Raw genomic sequence first — 18,438 nt, forward strand, 5'->3', positions numbered from 1 at the left:
TCCTGACACTTGGATCTATATCACTGCTCCTTCACTGTCACTGAATCAAAATCCAAGTATTTCCTCCTGCACAGCATTTTGCATGCTCCTCCGCTTCAAGGACTACAATGTTTCAAAAAGAAAGCCACTATCACCTTTCAAGGGCAGTCAGGGTCAGGCAGTATATGCTGCTTATGCAATGTTGCCAAATTAACATGAATTAATTTTTTTTAAAAACTCATGGTATCGATGCACTGGTGTTTAACCTCATCTTGGACAGCAGTATAAATGGGCAGAGGAGAAACATGATTTGATTTCCCTTCCCATTTACCAGCTCACTGAGAGAGAATGAGTGTGAACTGTCCTGTGCTACTTATTGATGCAGCTGCTTCTAAATAAAGGTGCTTTCATAAGTCTTCAGGTTTGGGATGTTTCCATTTAGAAAATATTACCTAGAATTACACATTTATTAAGTTACATGGTTATGGCTTCATGTGGACTTTCTTGAATGATTGTACCACTCTATGACTCACAGAGTCATAGAGTGGTACAGCACAGGAACAGACCCTTCAGTATAACTCTTCCATGCCAACCAGATATCCTAATTTAATCTAATCCCATTTGTCAGCATTTGGCCCATATCCCTCTAAACCCTTCCGACTCATATACACAACCAGGTGCCTTTTAAATATTTGCAATTGTACCAGCCTCCATCGCTTCTCTGGCAGCTCATTCCATACCTTAAATTCCATTCTCTGACATGGACATTACAGTGCAAATCAGGTGAATGAGGCTGACAGTAAAACATGCAATCTTGTGACCCAAATGTTATCTTCTCAACATTCCAGTGGCAATAATTTTCACATTGTCAGCATTCCTTAAATTAATTAAAAATAAATAAATTCCTATCTTTAATTAAAATTGTTAGTTGCTATCTTTTAGTTTTGCTTACTATTTTTAGGACTTATCCAAAATTGCAAACACTCTCTTGATATTATTCTTTTTTTTTGTTTACACATGTAAACCAGTGCCTCTGCTTTGTCCTTGCTAGTTTCCTGTTTGTTTTAAGTGAGAAATTAAACATGAACCTCAGATAAATGGTTATGGATCATTGGGGAACATGATGTCACTTTAAAAGGTTATTTTGTCCTCATTTATTTTAAAAGGGGTTGTAAAGGCAGAGGCACAGAGCAGTCTACCAGAACCACTCGATTAAACAACTTGTGAATCCTTGGTTTTTTTTTTAAAAACAGCCTTAATGGGTGTGGCCAGTTTTTACAGACCAGACTTTCTAGTTTTTTTTTAGCTTTAGAATCAGAAGCTGTTTGGGGTCCCAAATATATTGGAAGCTTCAGCAAATGATTCCTACCTACTACTTTGTCTGAAATTTCTCTTGATATTTTCTCCCTCCTGGGTTGGAGAGCTGCATGTAACAGTCTGTGTCTGAATTTGCCTTTTTTTTGCCCAGGCGTGTGTTTATGAAATGTCACTATATTGGATCAGTTAATTGGTCATGGTATTGTATCTATGGTTTGGTTAAGTTTTCCAAAAGTTAAGTTATTCTAAATTCCTCTGCCTTTTCTTTGTATTTTGACTCTAGTGTTTAAAGAAGCTGTTATTTGCTTAATGTCAGGTAGTGTGACCAGTCACACTGCATCAGGTACACGACACTTCCCATCTACTTTTAAAATTAGAACAAGTTTGGATGTAGGTTACCTTCTTAAAATATTTTGAGGAGGTCTGCTCTGGACCAGAACAAACTGGGCGTTCATCTGGGATTGAAATCTATAATTCCAAATTGGACTCAAAGGCAGTGAGTGGTAGATGTTGGTATCTTTTGTTTCGGGTATTGAATTTGGTTGTTTTAAACGGGGTGCCCCTAATTTAGTGATGGCTCTTTCGGTCACTAAGCGTTTTCTGGGGCTAGAAGAAGTGACTTCAGGAGGTTTACAAACTGTAAGCATAGCAAAGTTGCTGGAATTGGTAGACAAGCTGGAGTTAGGGTTGGCTGGGTTTGTGAGGAAAGGGGAGTTAATTGCAACAATTGCTCAACCTTTATAATTGCCAGAAATGCCATCAGAATCTTTGGGGCTGGCTAGAATTCAACTGCAAATGAAGCAGCTTGAATTAAAGGCAAAAATTAAGGAAAGAATAGCCCTGGCAGAACAAAAAGATAGGGTAAAAGAAATGAAATAGTTTGAATTACAATTAAAAGCAGAGGAAAAAGAAAAGGAGAGGAAGGCGCAAGCAGAAGAAAGAGAGAAAATTTGAACTTCAGAAGTTAGTAATTAGAGAGGAAGTGAAGGTAGAAAGTAGGTTTAGTGAGGAAGATAGTGATGATGAGCAAACCCATCATAGCCAAAAGGCTGGTAGGGATCTGTTTAAATATGTTCAAGCATCTCTTAAATTCGACGAGAAGGATGTGGAAGTCTTCATTTCATTTGAGAAAGTGGCTAAACAAATGAAGTGGCCAGTGACCATGTGGGCTTTGTTGATCCAAACAAAGTTAGCGGGTAGAGCTAGTAAGGTATTTGCATTACTATCAGAAGACGTATGTCGTGAGTTTGAGGAGGTGAAGAAAGCCATTTTACATACGTATTAGCTTGTGCCAGAAGCCTACAGAAAACGTTTTAGGAATCTAAGGAGGGACCTTGGTCAAAAGTGCATTGAGTTTGAAAGGATCAAACAAATTAATTTTTGTAGGTGGATAAGGGTATTGAAAATAGATCAAACATATGATCCTGTTGTAGAGATTATTATTATGGAGGAGGTTAAAAATTCACTTCTTGGAGTAGTGTGAACTTATGTGGAAGAGCAGAGAGTTCAAACAACAAGATTAGCAGCTGAAATGGCTGAGCATTAGGGATTAGCTCATAAATCAAAGTTTGGTTTCCAACATCAATTTCAATCCGTGAGGGATAGAAACTGGCGAAAAGAGAAATCTTTAGGTGATAAGGGAAAAGGAGATCTCATTGAAGATAATAAAGATAGTTTACCACAGGGTAAAATAGGAAACTCATGAAAGGGAAAGAGAATTTAAAAAGTTCGGGTAGAAAGTCAGCAACATGAAGTTGGTGGTTTAGAAAACGCACTAGGATGGCCGGTGTGGGGTATCAGGAGAAGCCGATGAATTTTGTTGAAACAGTAAAGGATAGTACAATGGAAATTAAAAAGCTGCACCAGAATTTACAACCTGGTTAGGGATTGATTGAAAAGGAAGTGTCAGATCTTCTTAAACCATTTACTTGTGAGGGTAAGATTTATTGGCATATGACAGGAGAAGCAGTTAAAGAAATTACAATTTTAAGAGATATAGGTGTATGTCAATCTTTCATGTTGAGAGATAAGGAGATATGTAATTCAGCAGGGCTATTGCCAGAAAAAAAGTGATAAGATGCAGAATTCATGGTGAGGGAGGTTGGAGTGTCTGATGAAATGTGGAGAAGTGTTGATAGGAGTATTGGAGAAACTCTCAACTCCAGGAATACAATTTGTCCTTGGTAACGATATAGCTGGCTCACAGGGAGGAGTGCTGCCTTACTGTGGTTCAGAAGCCAGTGGAAAATCAGGTAACTGAGACATTTCAGGTAGTATATCCTGGGATTTTTCCTGACTGTGTGATGACAAGGTCACAAAGCCACAGGTAGAAACAAAGGAGAAACCAAAGAATAAGGATAAGGAAGTTGAAATGCAGTTGTCAGAGACCACATTTGATCAAATTGTTGAGAAAAATCAAAAACAAGTGGAGGACAAAGTGGAAAGCTTTGATTCAGAGAAATTAACTGACTTACAACAGAAAGATGAAAAATTGAAGCAATTGTATCAAAAAGCGTACACTGAAGGAGAATCTCAGTGTATCTGAGAATGATGTTAATATCTTAAAAATGATCTCTTGATGAGGAAATAGAGACCATCACATATTCAGGTGGCTGAGAAATGGATAGTAGTTCATCAAGTTGTATTACCAGTGGGTTATAGAAAGGCGATGTTGCAGATAACATATGAATTACCAATTCAAAGTCATTGGGAGTAAGGAGGACTCCAGCCAAAATACAAAAGCATTTTACAAGCCCGGACTGCACAAGAATGTAACAGAATTTTGCCAGACATGTCACAGTGTCAAGTAATTGGAAAAACTCAGGCAGTGATAAAACCAGCACATTTAATACCCATTCCCACATTTGATGAACCTTTTACAAGCATCTTAATTGATTGTGTAGGACCCCTACCTAAAACAAAAAATGTGAATCGGTATTTGTTGACCATAATGGATGTGTCCACTAGAGGCCATTCCTTTACACAATATCACAGCTAAAAGGATTGCATTAGATATGGACTACCCACAGAAATACAATCACATAAAGAGTCAAATTTTACATCAAAATTATTCAAGTACGTTATGGATAACTTAGGAATAAAACATTTCAAATCCACTGCATACCCTCCAGAATCATAGGGATAACTAGAATGGTAGTATAAACTTTAAATACCATGTTGAGAGCTTATAGTCAAGACAATCTGTAGGATTGGGATGAAGGAATTATATTTGTACTTTTTTGCAATTAGGAATGCAACAAATGAATTTATCAAATTCAGTCAATTTAAATTTGATTTTGGGCAGAAGGTGAGGGGGCCACTGAAATTAATTAAGGAGAAATTGGTGAATCAGAGTTCAGAGACCACATATTTGGACTGTGTCAAATTCCAGAGAAAGATTAAATGGAATGTGTGAGTTGGCATTTCAAAGTAGCACAGCATATGATGAAACAAGAAGCAGACAAGAAATCAAACATTCACAATTTTTCCAGTGGAGATAAAGTTTTAGTGTTACTTTCAATGATAGGTAATCCTCTAAAGACAAGGTTTATCAAATCAAAAGAAGATTGAGTGAATTATTTGACAAGAACACCAGACTGAAAAAACTATCACAGAGTGTGTCATGTGAATATGTTCAAAAGACATTTTTATAGAGGTAGGAAGCAAAAGGAGAATGTGTTACTGGTTCCAACACAATGTGAAGTACCAGGTTCAGAGGATTCTGAATTGGACATTACTCAAACTAAATTGGACAAGAAGGAAGTTCTAAAAGTAAGGGATAAATAATTAAATTACCTTCCAGAGGAAAATCAAAATTACCTGAAAGAGGTCTTACTATTGCATGGGGAGATACATTGGAATAAGATGGGAAGTACTAACTTAAATATGCATGATGTAGATAGAGGAAATGATGTTCCAATCAAGCAACACCTTTATCAACCTAACCCTCTAAAGTTGGCACAGGTTCAAAAGAAATTGAACCCTTGCTAAAAGACAACATAATCACAGTGAGTTGCAGCAACTGGAGCTAACTCATAGTAATGGTTGCAAAACCAGACGGTAGCCAAATATTATGTGTCGACTATTGCAAAGGCAATGTAGTTACAAAATCTGATTCATGTCTCACTCCATGTTTGGAAGACTGCATTGAGAAGGTGGGACAAGCAAATTGCCTTTCACAGTTGGACTTACTCAGAGGAAACTGGCAGATACCTTTATCCAAAAGGGCAAAGACAATTTCGGCTTTTGTGACACCTAATGGTCTGTACCAATTTAAAGTCATGCCATTTGGTATGAACAATGCGCCAGCCGCATTTCAAAAATTAACCAATAAAGTAATTTCTGGATTAACCAATTGCGTGGTGTACATTGATGACTTAATAATTTTTAGTCATATATGGAAGGAACATTTGCAGCATTTTTGGAATTGTTTGACCAACTTCAGGAGGCAGGCTTGATGATAAACCTGGCTAAGAGTAAATTCGCAAAAGCCCATGTTACGTTTCTAGGCCATGTTATTGGATATGGACAGATGGCTCCATGGAATATGAAAACAAAGGTTATTGGGATGTTTCCCTTACCATCGACAAAGAGGGCAGTACTATGATTCCTGGGATTAAATAGGTTTTATCGGAAGTACATCCTGAATTTTAGCAGTGTGATTGCTCCACTGACTGACTTACTGAAGAAGTGCAGAAAATTTCAGTGGATGGTAGACTGTCAGAAGGTATTTGATACCCTGAAAGCTGTGTTAACCACTGCCCCGGTATTAGCCACACCTAATTACGCAACGCTATTCAAGGTGGCTATCGATGCGAGTGATGTGGGTGTCGGTGCTGCATTCTTACAAGATGACGATGAAAGGTTGGAGGATGTATTTGGTATTTTTCCAGAAAATTGAATACTCATCAACAGAAATATTGCACGATTGAGAAAAGAAACCTGAGCTTTGTGTTGCCATTAGAACATTTCAACATTTATCTTGCCAGTAATGTGTCTGAGGTAACTGTATAAACTGATCATAACCCATTAAATTTTTTGGAGAAATTTAACAACAAAAATTCCATACTGTTTAGATGGAACTTATTACTGTTGTCATTAAATTTGAAAAGTATACACACAGAAGGATGAGAAAACATAATTGCCAATGCCTTGTCACGACTTTGATGAAGAAAGATGGAGGAGTTCAGTGGCGGGAGGAAATGGACTGAAATAGAATATCATTGTGAATGTTTTCATGCTTAGAATCAATGCAACGTATATGTATTGTAGTGTACTAATAGAGTAAGACTAAGGGCTTTAAAGTGAGGCCATCTTTGTATGTTGATTGGTCATTTTTTCAAGGTGTAATGATGCTGTCACTTTAAAAGGTTATTTTGTCCTTGTTTTTTTTGAAGAGGGGTTGTAAAGGCAGAGGTACAGAGCAGTCCACCAGAACCACTCGATTAAACAACTTATGAAGCCTTGGTATTTTTTACAACCTGAATGGGTGTGGCCAGATCTCTCGGACCAGGCTTTCCAATTTTTAATTTGTTCAACTTTAGCAGCAGAAGCTGTTTGGGGTCTCAAAAGAGTTTGGAGCTCCAGTGAATGATTCCTAGCTGTTAATTCTTCTGAAATTTCTCTTGATGTCTTTTTCTTTCCAGGATTGGAGAGCTGCATGTAAGAATCTGTGTCTGAATTTGCCTTTTTGCCAAGGGGTGTTACTATGGGATGTTACTATATTGGAGCAGTTAATTGATATTTATGATTCAGTTAAATTTTCTGATAGGCAAGTTATTCAAATTCCTCTGCTATTTGTTTGCATTGTAACTACAGTGTTTAAAAAGAACTGTGTTTTTCTTAATGTTGACTAGTTTGACCGTTTGTATCACATCTGGAACACAGTGCTTCCCGTCTACTTTCAATATAAGAAAAAAATTAAGATCTAGGCTACCTTCACAAAATATTTTAAGGGGGTCTGGTCTGGTCCATAACAGCAGGGAATATTCTTTGCCTCTTGGTCAACATTTCTTCCCCAGTCAAAACCATCAAATATTACATTGACGAGCTCTTTCCTATTTATGGAATGTACAGTAATTCTGGCATTAAAATGTCCTGTTTGTAAACAGAACAATTAGTCCATTTGGAAAGCAATTCATTGGAAGTGCTTGAAGACACTTTAATAGCCCCTGGGCATTTTCTACATTTATCGCTCTATTTGCCTACACTTATCCATAAAAAAACATACACAACATTGAAAAGAAAACCAAACAACTGCAGCAAATCATGCAGAAGCACGCAATGTTCATTAATAACACAGATAGCACAGATTGACTAGCAATAAAAAATGAACATTTGGTACATTTGAAATTGAAAGAAGGTTTCTTTTTCAGAGAAGGTGTATTTCAGCAGCCACTTGACATGGAAATTGTGGTGTGAAACTAAAGATTCCAACTTTTTCAATAATTTACAGCTGCGTATATCTTGATGTAGGTTCCATGTTAACTAATGATATTGTTACAGTGATTAGTATCAATGACAGAAATCATAGACCCTGAGCTGCTTCTGGCCTTGACCTCCAGTCTCTGAGTTGAGTGCAGTGGGACCATCTCCAACCCGGGTTCAGTGCCACCCCCCCCCTCCCAATTCCCATTTCTGGGACTTGCTGACTAAATATGATAAAGTTTTATGCATGCCAGTTACAATCAATGTAATTTTCTTACACAAAAGCTCCAAACATTTGATTGTCCTATTGCCCTTTTCCTGCTAACTTAGCATTTAATAACAGACAAAATACCTGAACTAGTTGGACTGCACAGCTCACAATTAATATCATAGCTCTTTGTAAAAGGCATTTCATGGTTTTGTTGCTTGTCAAAATTAGAACATTTTATGTTTGCTTGTGACCACTATACATCATGTCTGTATATGTCCATACATTGCAGAAATTTGAATTACTTGGTAAATTTTATTGCCAGAAGCCAGTACAGACAACGGGCCAAGTGGCCTCATGCTGCACTGTAACAATGCACATTTATGGACATATTTAAAAAGCCATCCACATTTATTGAACGAGCATCTTTCAACCTTCTTCTGAATTTCCAGACCGTCGTACTGAAATGAAATGCACGTGCAGACAAAGGAAATTGTTCAGCTGTGTTTCCATCAAACTACATAGCTTGGTACCAAGTGATAACCTCAGAAAATAGCCATTTGCACTGTTTCAGGAAATGTAATGATATATTGATCCCAAGCAGGTTCAGCACAAAGTTTCTCAATTGCTCTTCCAGGCTATACTTCACATGGCCCTCTTTTAAATTTGCATTATTCTTTACAATAATCCCATAGTCCTGATTTGCAACTATTTTTCAATGTCCATCAATCCTCCAACTGTTTCACTGCAGATGGCTCCTTGAGGATCACTTGCCTGTCCAGATTCATATTAAATGTACACAGGGGAACCTGAAGCATCTGCAGTCATTTTATGTTTCTTCCCAGTGGAATTGGATTGAACACATTAACTTGTCTGGCAATTATTTGTGCTCAGATTAAAACTTGTCAAGCCTGTCTAAAAAAGGAAGTGACTGACACACAATTCCTTCCAAATCTTTCATTTTAGTAGGTTGTAAAGATACTAAACCAAAATGCTGCTGAAAAACTGGATCTTTAAAAAAGTTGGAATGTGTAAAACTAAAAGCATAAAGCTAATATGAATGCTGGGAAATTTGATAACTGGATTGAAACTTCTACTTAATAGGGAATTATAAAGCATTTCTTCTGATAATTTGACTGAACATATACTCATCAGAAATCAGCTGAATTTTGATTTATTCAAACGAAAAACTTTTGGATAATATATCGACTGCAGAATACTGCTCTAGTTAGAAGGCATAAAGTTATTAGTATCCAGGAAGATATAGTGCAAGGAGAAATATGATTTACTTACACTGTACAATAAGCTGCACGGCTGCTTCCCTTGGTTTCACATTAAACCCATTATACTGGCTTGTTTGGCATTTGTATATTCCATTCATATCCCTGGACACATTCACAATGCGGAGTAATCCATCATAGCTTTCCATTTGCATGGTGCCATCAGGCATTGGGAGCTCCTTCTCCTTTTCCTTATCAAAACGGGACCAAAGAATTATGGGTTTGGGCTTTCCAGAAACCAAGCACTGTAGCTCCACCGTGTCACCTTCTCGTGTAACCATTGGTGACCTTCCTTTCGGGACAGATAAAGTTGGCGGCACTTGTAAACAGAAATAAAAATAACTCCATTTCACCAAATAGCTCTTCATCTCATTGTTAAATCAAGACTTGAACACTGGAAACATTTAATAGATTGGAAAATCACAGCAGTGCATTGTTTATTAATAATTCCTAGATTCTATTATTTCACCATATTTATGTGAAGTAGCTGAGAACTAATATTGACCCTCATCACTATCTGTCTTGCTAGGCAGTACACAAGTGCACATGTAGCTCTTTTGCATTGAATGTAACTTTACTGAGAATTGTTTACCACAAAAGTTTTTGTTTTTTTCCACAATGAAGTTGATTTGATAAGGAAAAGAAGTGAGAAAAGACCAGTAAATACATTTTTAAATTCTCTATTTAGAGATGAATGAATTTCTAATGTTCAGAGTGAAGATCAAAAACTGTTTAATTGCCACAATCATTGAGAGATCAGTTGTATCCATTATCATTGGAAACCAGACCTTACTCAGCCTTTAAGAAATGTGCTCTCTGTTGGAGTAGAGGTGGATAGAATCTAGAATAAAGCTTCAGGCACTGTGAATAATTTAATTAAAATGTTAATGCTTTGCACTGGGCTGTGTTTGAATGCAGTTGATACTTAGACTACAAGATAGAATTCTGTATCATTATTCTTTACCAGATATGAATAAAGAAAGTACTTCTATTTGAACAAATCTGCAAAAGTCCTGTTTGCAAGCATGTTGCTAAAGCCTTTTAAATAATAGAACATTGCCACTACCCTCATCCAGGCAAAGACGGAAAAGTTATGCATATTGGATATTTTTCAAAGGCTATTCTTCTCAATATTGAATGGCTTTTTCGAATGTTAATTTTCTGTCCTTTATCTCAAATAATATTCAGATCTCATATTAAAATGAACCTAAGGTCATATATTCCTCCACTTAATAGCAATCTTTCCCTCTATATAGGGCCTTTAAGATTTTAAAACATCCCAAGGCACTTCAGAGAGGCAATATAAAATATGACAAGAGTTTCATGAGTAAAGTCTTCGTCAAAGCTTAGTCAAAAAGGTGAGTATAAGAAGGGATTTTGAAGGAGGAAAGTAAGGTGGAAATGCAAAGTTTCAGGGTAGGAATTCCAACTTTAGAGCTTTGGCAGTTTGTGGTATGACCACAAATAGTGTAATTATTAGAATTGAGGATGCTCAGGTTACACTTATAGCTTGGAGGGCTGTGGGGCTGGAGAAGGTGATAGAAACAGGGAGGGACAAGGCCCAGGATAGATTTTAAAACAAGGATGAGAAATTGAAAATTGAGCTTTTGTTTAACTAATTCAGGTCAGCAAGCACAGGGGAGATGGGCAAACAAATTCCTGATGGAGCGCTAATGCTCAAAACGTTGATTCTCCTGCTCCTTGGATGCTGCCTGACCTGCTGTGCTTTACCAGCGTCACAATCTCGACAATGGGTGAACAATGTTTGTTGTGTATTAGGGCACACAAAGTTTCAGATGTCTTCAAATTAGCAGAGAACAGATTGCAGGAGACTAGCCACTAACGTATCCGATAGATAAGTCCAGACATAACAAAGGCATAGCTGCATGTTTCAGCAGCACAAGAGCTGAAGCAGGGGAGGGGTTAAGTGATGTTATGGATGTGGAAGTAGATAGTCACAGGGAGAGTGCAGATATGTAGTTGGCAGCTCATCTCAGAATGGTATTTCATGCCAAAGTTGTGAAAAGTCTGGTTCAGCCTCAAATCATTGCCAGGGTAGGGGATGGAATTGCAGATAGATAGGATAGTGGTGGAGTTGCAGATAGATAGGATAGTGAAGAAGGCATTGGGAATGCTTTCCTTTATTGGTCAGAGTATTGAGTACAGAAGTTGGAGGTCATGTTGCAGCTGTACAGGACATTGGTTAGGTCATATTTGGAATATTGTGTACTATTCTGGTCTCCCCACTATCTCCACTAAGGATGTTTTGAAACTTGAAAGGGTTCAGAAAAGATTTGCAAGGATGTTGCCAGGATTGGAGGATTTGAGCTACAGGGAGAGGCTGAACAGGCTGGGGCTGTTTTCCCTGGAGCATCAGAGGCTGAGGGGTTATCTTATAGAGGTTTATAAAACCATGAGAGGCATGAATAGAGTAAATAGACAATGTCATTTCCCTGGGGTGAGGGAGTCCAAAAGTAGAAGGCATGGGTTTAAGTTGAGAAGGGAAAGATTTAAAAGGGACCTCAGGGGCAACTTGTTCACACAGAGGGTGGTGCATGTATGGAATGAGCTGCCAGAGGAAGTGATGCAGGCTGGTACAATTACAACATTTAAATGTTATTCTGGAAAGGTTTTTGAATAGGAAGCATTTAAAGGGGTATGTCGCTGGGACTTATGACATTGGCTTCAGTCTTGCCAATATTTTACTTGAAGAATGAACAAGCTGACAATTTTAGAGACAGTGAAGGCATCAAGTTGGCTGACATTAGGGTAGCTCTGCATGTTTTCGGTGTACCTGAGGAAAATTCAGTCGGTGTCACTGGGGGTGGTGGGGGGTGGGGGAGTGTGGGTTGGTGGTTGGTGATGTGGGCTGTCACCAGAGGTAACTTCATTTGATCATGCCGCAGCTTATCCAAAACTCTAATGTTGTAGGTTTTTTAAAGCTCATTTATGGGATGTGGATGTCACTGCCTGGACCAGCATTTATTGCCCATCTCTAGTTGCCTTTGAGATGCAATCTGAGGTGAACAGTGACAACAACAGCTTATGCTTATATAACGCCTTAAATGTAATGAAATGTCCTGAGGTACTTTATAAGAAGGTTATTTAACAAAGCATGATGTCAATATATCGAAGAAGACAACACAATAGGGGATTGGGAGGCAATCCTGGATTAGAGGAGTGATGAAAATACTAGGACGTGAGAGACACAGTGGAGCTTGATTTGACAATAGATGACACATTACTAATAAAAATAAAATATTCTGTTTGGGAAAAGATGACCAGTGAACTTCCAGAAAGTGGCACAATGAAATTCCATTTATAAATCATTTGGAATAGGCTTTTAGCAGCAATTTTATATGATGACCAAATCTCAGCATGAATATAAATTGTGTAGATGTCATCTAGGGTGCTGGCTATGCCTATACAAAAAGTTCCATGGCCTCCCACATAGCTTCTGTAATTACAAAATAACAATGTGCAGTATGGGCAGTATAGACTTCAGTAAGGCTTTTGACAAAGTTCCTCATAACAGCCTGGTTAGCAAGGTTAGATCTCATGCAATACAGGGAGAACTAACTATTTGGATACAGAACTGGCTCAAAGATAGAATGCAGAGAGTGGTGGTGGATGGTCGCTTTTCAGACTGGAGGCCCATGACTGGAGGTGTGCCACAAGGATCGGAACTGGGTCCACTGCTTTTCATCATTTATGGAAATGATTTTGATGTGAACATAGGAGGTATGGTTAGTAAATTTGCAGATGACATCAAAATTGCAGGTTTAGTGGACAATGAAGTAGGTTTGCGGATGATACGAAAGTCGGAGGAGTTGTTGACAGTGAGGAAGGATGTGGCAGGTTACAGCAGGATATAGAGAAGCTGCAGAGCTGGGCAGAAAGGTGGCAAATGGAATTCAATGTAGCTAAGTGTGAGGTGATTCACTTTGGGAAGAATAACAAAAAGATGGGGTACTGGGCTAATGGTCGGATACTTGGTAGTGTGGATGAGCAGAGGGATCTTGGTGTCCATGTACACAAATTTTTGAAAGTTGCCACCCAGGTAAATAGTGCGGTGAAGAAGGCATATGGCGTACTGGCTTTTATTGGTAGAGGAATTGAGTTCTGGAGTACTGAGGTCATGTTGCAGTTGTATAAGACTCTGGTGCGGCCGCATCTGGAGTATTGTGTGCAGTTTTGGTTGCCATACTATAGGAAGGATGTGGAGGCACTGGAACGGGTGCAGAGGAGGTTTACCAGGATGTTGCTTGGTATGGTAGAAAGATCGTATGAGGAAAGGGTGAGGCACTTGGGGTTGTTTTCATTGGAGAAAAGAAGGTTTAGGGGTGACTTGATAGAGGTGTACAAGATGATTAGGGGTTTAGATAGGGTCGACAGTGAGAATCTTTTTCCACGTATGGAGTCAGCTATTACGAGGGGGCATAGCTTTAAATTAAGGGGGGGTAGATATAGGACTGAAGTTAGGGGTAGGTTCTTCACTCAGCGAGTCGTGAGTTCATGGAATGCCCTGCCAGTAGCAGTGGTGGACTCTCCCTCTTTATGGGCATTTAAGCGGGCATTGGATAGGTATATGGAGGATAGTGGGTTAGTGGAGGATAGTGGGTTAGTATAGGTTAGGTGGGCTTGGATCGGCGCAACATCGAGGGCCAAAGGGCCTGTACTGCGCTGTATTCTTCTATGTTCTTCTATGTTCTATGTTCTATGTTCTATGTTACTTCAGATTACAAGGGGATCTTGATCAAATGGGTCAATATGTGGTGCTGCATTTTGCAAAGGCAAATCAGAGCAGGATCCTAGGGAGTGTCGCTGAACAAAGATAACAAGCAAGTTCATAGTTCCTTGAAAGTGGAGTTGCAGATAGATAGGATAGTGAAGAAGGCATTGGGAATGTTTTCCTTTATTGGTCAGAGTATTGAGTATAGGAGTTGGGAGGTCATGTTGCAGCTGTACAGGACATTGGTTAGGTCACTTTTGGAATATTGTGTGTTATTCTGGTCTCCCCACTATAGGAAGGATGTTTTGAAACTTGAAAGGGTTCAGGAAAGATTTGCAAGGATGTTGCCAGGGTTGGAGGATTTGAGCTACAGGGAGAGGCTGAATAGGCTGGGGCTGTTTTCCCTGGAGCATCGGAGGCTGAGCGGTGACCTTGTAGAGATTTATAAAATCATGAGGGGCATGGATAGGATAAATAGGCAAGGTCTGTTCCCTGGTGTGGGGGAGTCCAGAACTGGAGGGCATATGTTTAGGGTGTGAGAGGGGAAAGATTTAAAAGGGAACTCAGGGGCAACTTGTTCACACAGAGGTAGGTGTGTGAATGGAATGAGCTGCCAGAGGAAGTGATGCAGGCTGGTACAATTACAACATTTAAACATATTCTGGAAGGGTTTTTGAATAGGAAGCATTTAAAGGGGTATGAGCTTATGCCAGCAAAATGGGACTAGATTATTTAGGATATCTGGTCGGCATGAACAAATTGGACAAAAGGGTCTGTACATCTCTATGACTCTAAATATACGTATAAATTACCGTTCATGACTCTGTAACCCAAGATTCCCAATGTCTTTTCACCTACACACTTTGGGCAGCCAACTGCTCACAGGATTTCGATTTACACTGTTTAAAGTCTTCTCTCTTGTTTCTTTCCCTTCCTGTTACCAGAAATACCTCCTTGCACTTTTCCTCTCACTTCGACTTTACTCCACCCCAATTGAAATTCATTTCCCAAACGTTCATTACGCCTCGACGTGCACATACTCTTGTCCCCATCCCAGGCTCAGCAATTTTTAAAAATAAGATCCATGTTTTTTCTTCCTCCCTGACCATTTTCTGGCGGACAATGAAAATATGCCTGCTAATGAGCAATAATTCCAAGGATCCCACTGCACTCTCTTTCATCCCAGCACTTGCTGGAGACTAACTAACCCCATAAACCTCCTTCCCATCCCTACTACTCCTTTCACTGTTAACCCTGTGTACTTAGCCAGCAAACTAACAATACCTGTCCTTCCACATGCCCCCTCAATCACTTGGAAACAAGGCCTTTGCTATTCATGACCTTCACTCATCAAACTTGATGGAAATTTTACCATCCTCTTCTTTGGCTCAGTCTTCATTTTTATTTGTTCATGCTTCCATGAGTAAGTTCAGATTGTTTAACTATCCTGCAGGCACTATACAAATTCAGTTGTTGTTAATTGCTGTATAGCAGCAATTGCTGTTTTGAAATCAGCAAGTGTAAAGAAATACACAACATTACCATCCAGCCTTTCAGCAGTCGGAGGAAATCATTGGCAGCCTGTGGTATTCCAATGGCCCAGTAACTGAATAGAAGAATTGTAAATCTATTGACTCTCTCATTGACTTCAGACCCACATAAAATCCCTATACAAATCATCTTACACATTTCCTATTATATTCCATGTCATCATAATCTTTAAAATGCAGAAGAGCAATGATGGAGCAATCGAGAAATTATGTCAAAGTGGAAGAAAATACTGACTGACCAGCAACTAATTCAAGATAAACTGGTCATCTCTACCTGGGGTTTAAGCACTCACCAGTACTGCTGGAGATGTTCACATCAATGCTGATGTCAGGTACAGCCTGGCTATTGAGAGATGCTACACAAGTGTATGTTCCAAAATCAGTGAACCTTAGGTCAATGATGTCCAGGCTGGTCGTGCCAGGTGAGACATCAGGATCTGTTGTTGAGATAACCATCCTTTCTGAGCTCCGAAGGGGACGTCCATTCTTGAACCAAGAGAAAGTCAACTCATCCGGGGGAATGGCCTCCACCTGACAGGAAATTTTAACTTCACGGCCGATCTGAATGTTGTCATCATCATGGTATGGATCTGGTGTTATCCAGAAACGTCCTTTTTTCAAAGCTAGTAAAAACAGTAAACATAATGGTCAATAGGTTATTACACAAATCACAATAAGAATTAAGCACATATTCCATACACTTTGATGGGAGGAATATAACTCATGTCTAAGAAAAGGAAAATACCGTGGATGCTGGAGATCTGAAATATAACTCCTCAAGTACTGGAGAAACATAGCAGGTCTGGCAGCATCTGTGGAGAGAGAAAACCAGAGTCCACTGATTCTTCTTTGCAATTTAACTTTGGTTCCAAAGAAGAATTATATTGGACTCAAAACAGTAACTCTGCTTCTCTTTCCATCGATGTCGGTAGACCTGCTGAGTGTCTCCAGCGTACTGTGTTTGTATTTCATAACTCATGTCTAATGTGTATAAATGACATCAGCATAATGCCCGGAGTAGCTATCAGATCATCAACACAGTGGAAATGTTTGTATTTCCCATCAGAATGTGGAATCCAAACTAAAGCACAAATTAATACCTCATTTGTTCAATTTAACAGCATTGCTTCTCCATAACTTGATAATCAAAATCACACCCCAAAGGTACTTAACTGTAAAGTCCCAAAACTTCCAAATTTGTTCTTGAACCTGTGCTGAGCTAACTGATTTCAATGTGTGACATGGCCACAAGGACCTAGTTGTCTAGACTCACAGTAACCTCTGGGACTTCTTGAACCTTGACATCAACACAGAGCAGAGAATGCCAAAGACAAACAAATCTGTCATATGTTTAATCTCTTCAAATATTAATTTTACCAGCCGAGTACCCCGAACCATTTCTTTGAAACAATAGTATTGGATTAGTTCAATTAAAAAGTGCAAAATAGAACATTTTTATAAATTTTCTTTTAACGACAGAAGAGCAGTGGAATCTATTGTTTTTATAATATCAGCTAAAAAGGTTTATGGCCTAAGCATAATGGTTGTATGGCTGCTTCATTGCTTTTCACGTCACTGATCAAACTGAATGTTTCACAAATAATTGGAACCTTTCAAGGTCACATCTGAAGTTTACACATCATGGATAATTTCTTATACCTCATGGACATCACAGGTAAGGACTTCCACTTGCTACTTGGAAGACTCAAATAAATGCCCGTGTCCAAACTCACTGCAAGGGAAGGCTTCGATTTTCCACGCCTGTGTGTTTAAATGCTCAAACTGGTTGCTGAGCTGGAGGTGCAAATTGACCAATGGAAATATGATGTACTCTCTATGATTGAGAAATGACTCACAAAAACAGAGGATGGGAATGTTAATATTTTTGGATACCGGTTGGCTCAGTGGTTAGCACTACCCCCTCACAACACCAGCGACCTGGGTTTTATTCCAGCCTTGGGTGACTGTATGTGTGGAGTTTGCACCTTCTCCTGGTGTCTGTGTGGGCTTCCTGTAGATATTCCGGTTTCCTCCCACAGTCCAAAGATGTGCAGATTAGGTGGATTGGCCAGCTAAATTGCCTGATGAAGGGCTCCTGCCCAAAACGTCGATTTTCCTGCTCCTCGGATGCTGCCTGACCTGCTGTGCATTTCCAGCACCACTCTAATCTCACCAAAATGCCCATAGTGTTCAGAGATGTGCAGGATAGGTGGCTTAGCCATGGGAGATCCAGAGTTACAGGGATAGGGTAAGGAGTGGGTCTGGGTGGGATGGTCTTTGGAGGGTCAGAGTGGAATCAATGGGCTGAATGGCCTGCTTCCACACTGTAGGGATTCTATGATTCTATATAAGGTATTCAGGAAAGGTAGAAAAAGTAAAAAGGAGGGGCTAACAACTTTGATTCAGGCAAGTTATTTCAATATTAGAAAGAGACAATGTTCTTGAGGACCTAAGACAAAACCTGTTTAGTTGGAATCACAAATCAAAACTATTTGTTATGCGACGTAGTGTAGGAGATAGTGAGCACTGTAGATGCTGGAGAGTCAAAGTGCTCACTATCTCCTATACTATGTCGCAACATGTGGTAACATGTGGTAGTGGAAAAAGCACAGCAGGTTGGGCAGCATCCGAGGAGCAGGAGATTCAACATTTCGGGAAGGACCTTTTACAAGCTCAGATTTAAAACAGAGATGAGGAGAAATTACTTCTCTCAAAGGATCATGAATCTGTGGAATTCACTACCTCATTCTGCAATGGTTGCTGGAATATTGAGTAATTCAAAGATGAGGCAGTCAGATTTTTAATTAGTAATGGTTTGAATGATTCTGGAGAGTGGGCAAGAAAATGGAGTTGTAACCAAGATGAGATTCACCATGATCATATCCTGGCAGAGCAGAGTCCAGGAGCTGAATTGCCTATTCCTGTTTCTCCTTCTTACGTGCGTAT

The 18,438-nt window shown here is 39.2% G+C and overlaps 1 protein-coding gene across 9 annotated transcripts in view; it reads right to left on the bottom strand.

The window, feature by feature from the left end:
* mdga2a (MAM domain containing glycosylphosphatidylinositol anchor 2a) overlaps nt 1-18,438 on the bottom strand; it is a 932,327-nt gene that overhangs the window by 462,090 nt on the left and 451,799 nt on the right. For all 9 annotated transcript variants that reach the window (XM_043697342.1, XM_043697346.1, XM_043697340.1 and 6 more), the window contains 2 exons: nt 15,786-16,115; nt 9,224-9,529 (listed from right to left, as the gene is read on the bottom strand). In XM_043697342.1, coding sequence (XP_043553277.1) covers nt 9,224-9,529; nt 15,786-16,115 — 636 coding nt within the window. The remainder of the gene's footprint in view (nt 1-9,223; nt 9,530-15,785; nt 16,116-18,438) is intronic.

Source organism: Chiloscyllium plagiosum, chromosome 10 (genome assembly GCF_004010195.1).
Source record: "Chiloscyllium plagiosum isolate BGI_BamShark_2017 chromosome 10, ASM401019v2, whole genome shotgun sequence".
Classification (NCBI taxonomy): Eukaryota; Metazoa; Chordata; class Chondrichthyes; order Orectolobiformes; family Hemiscylliidae; genus Chiloscyllium; species Chiloscyllium plagiosum.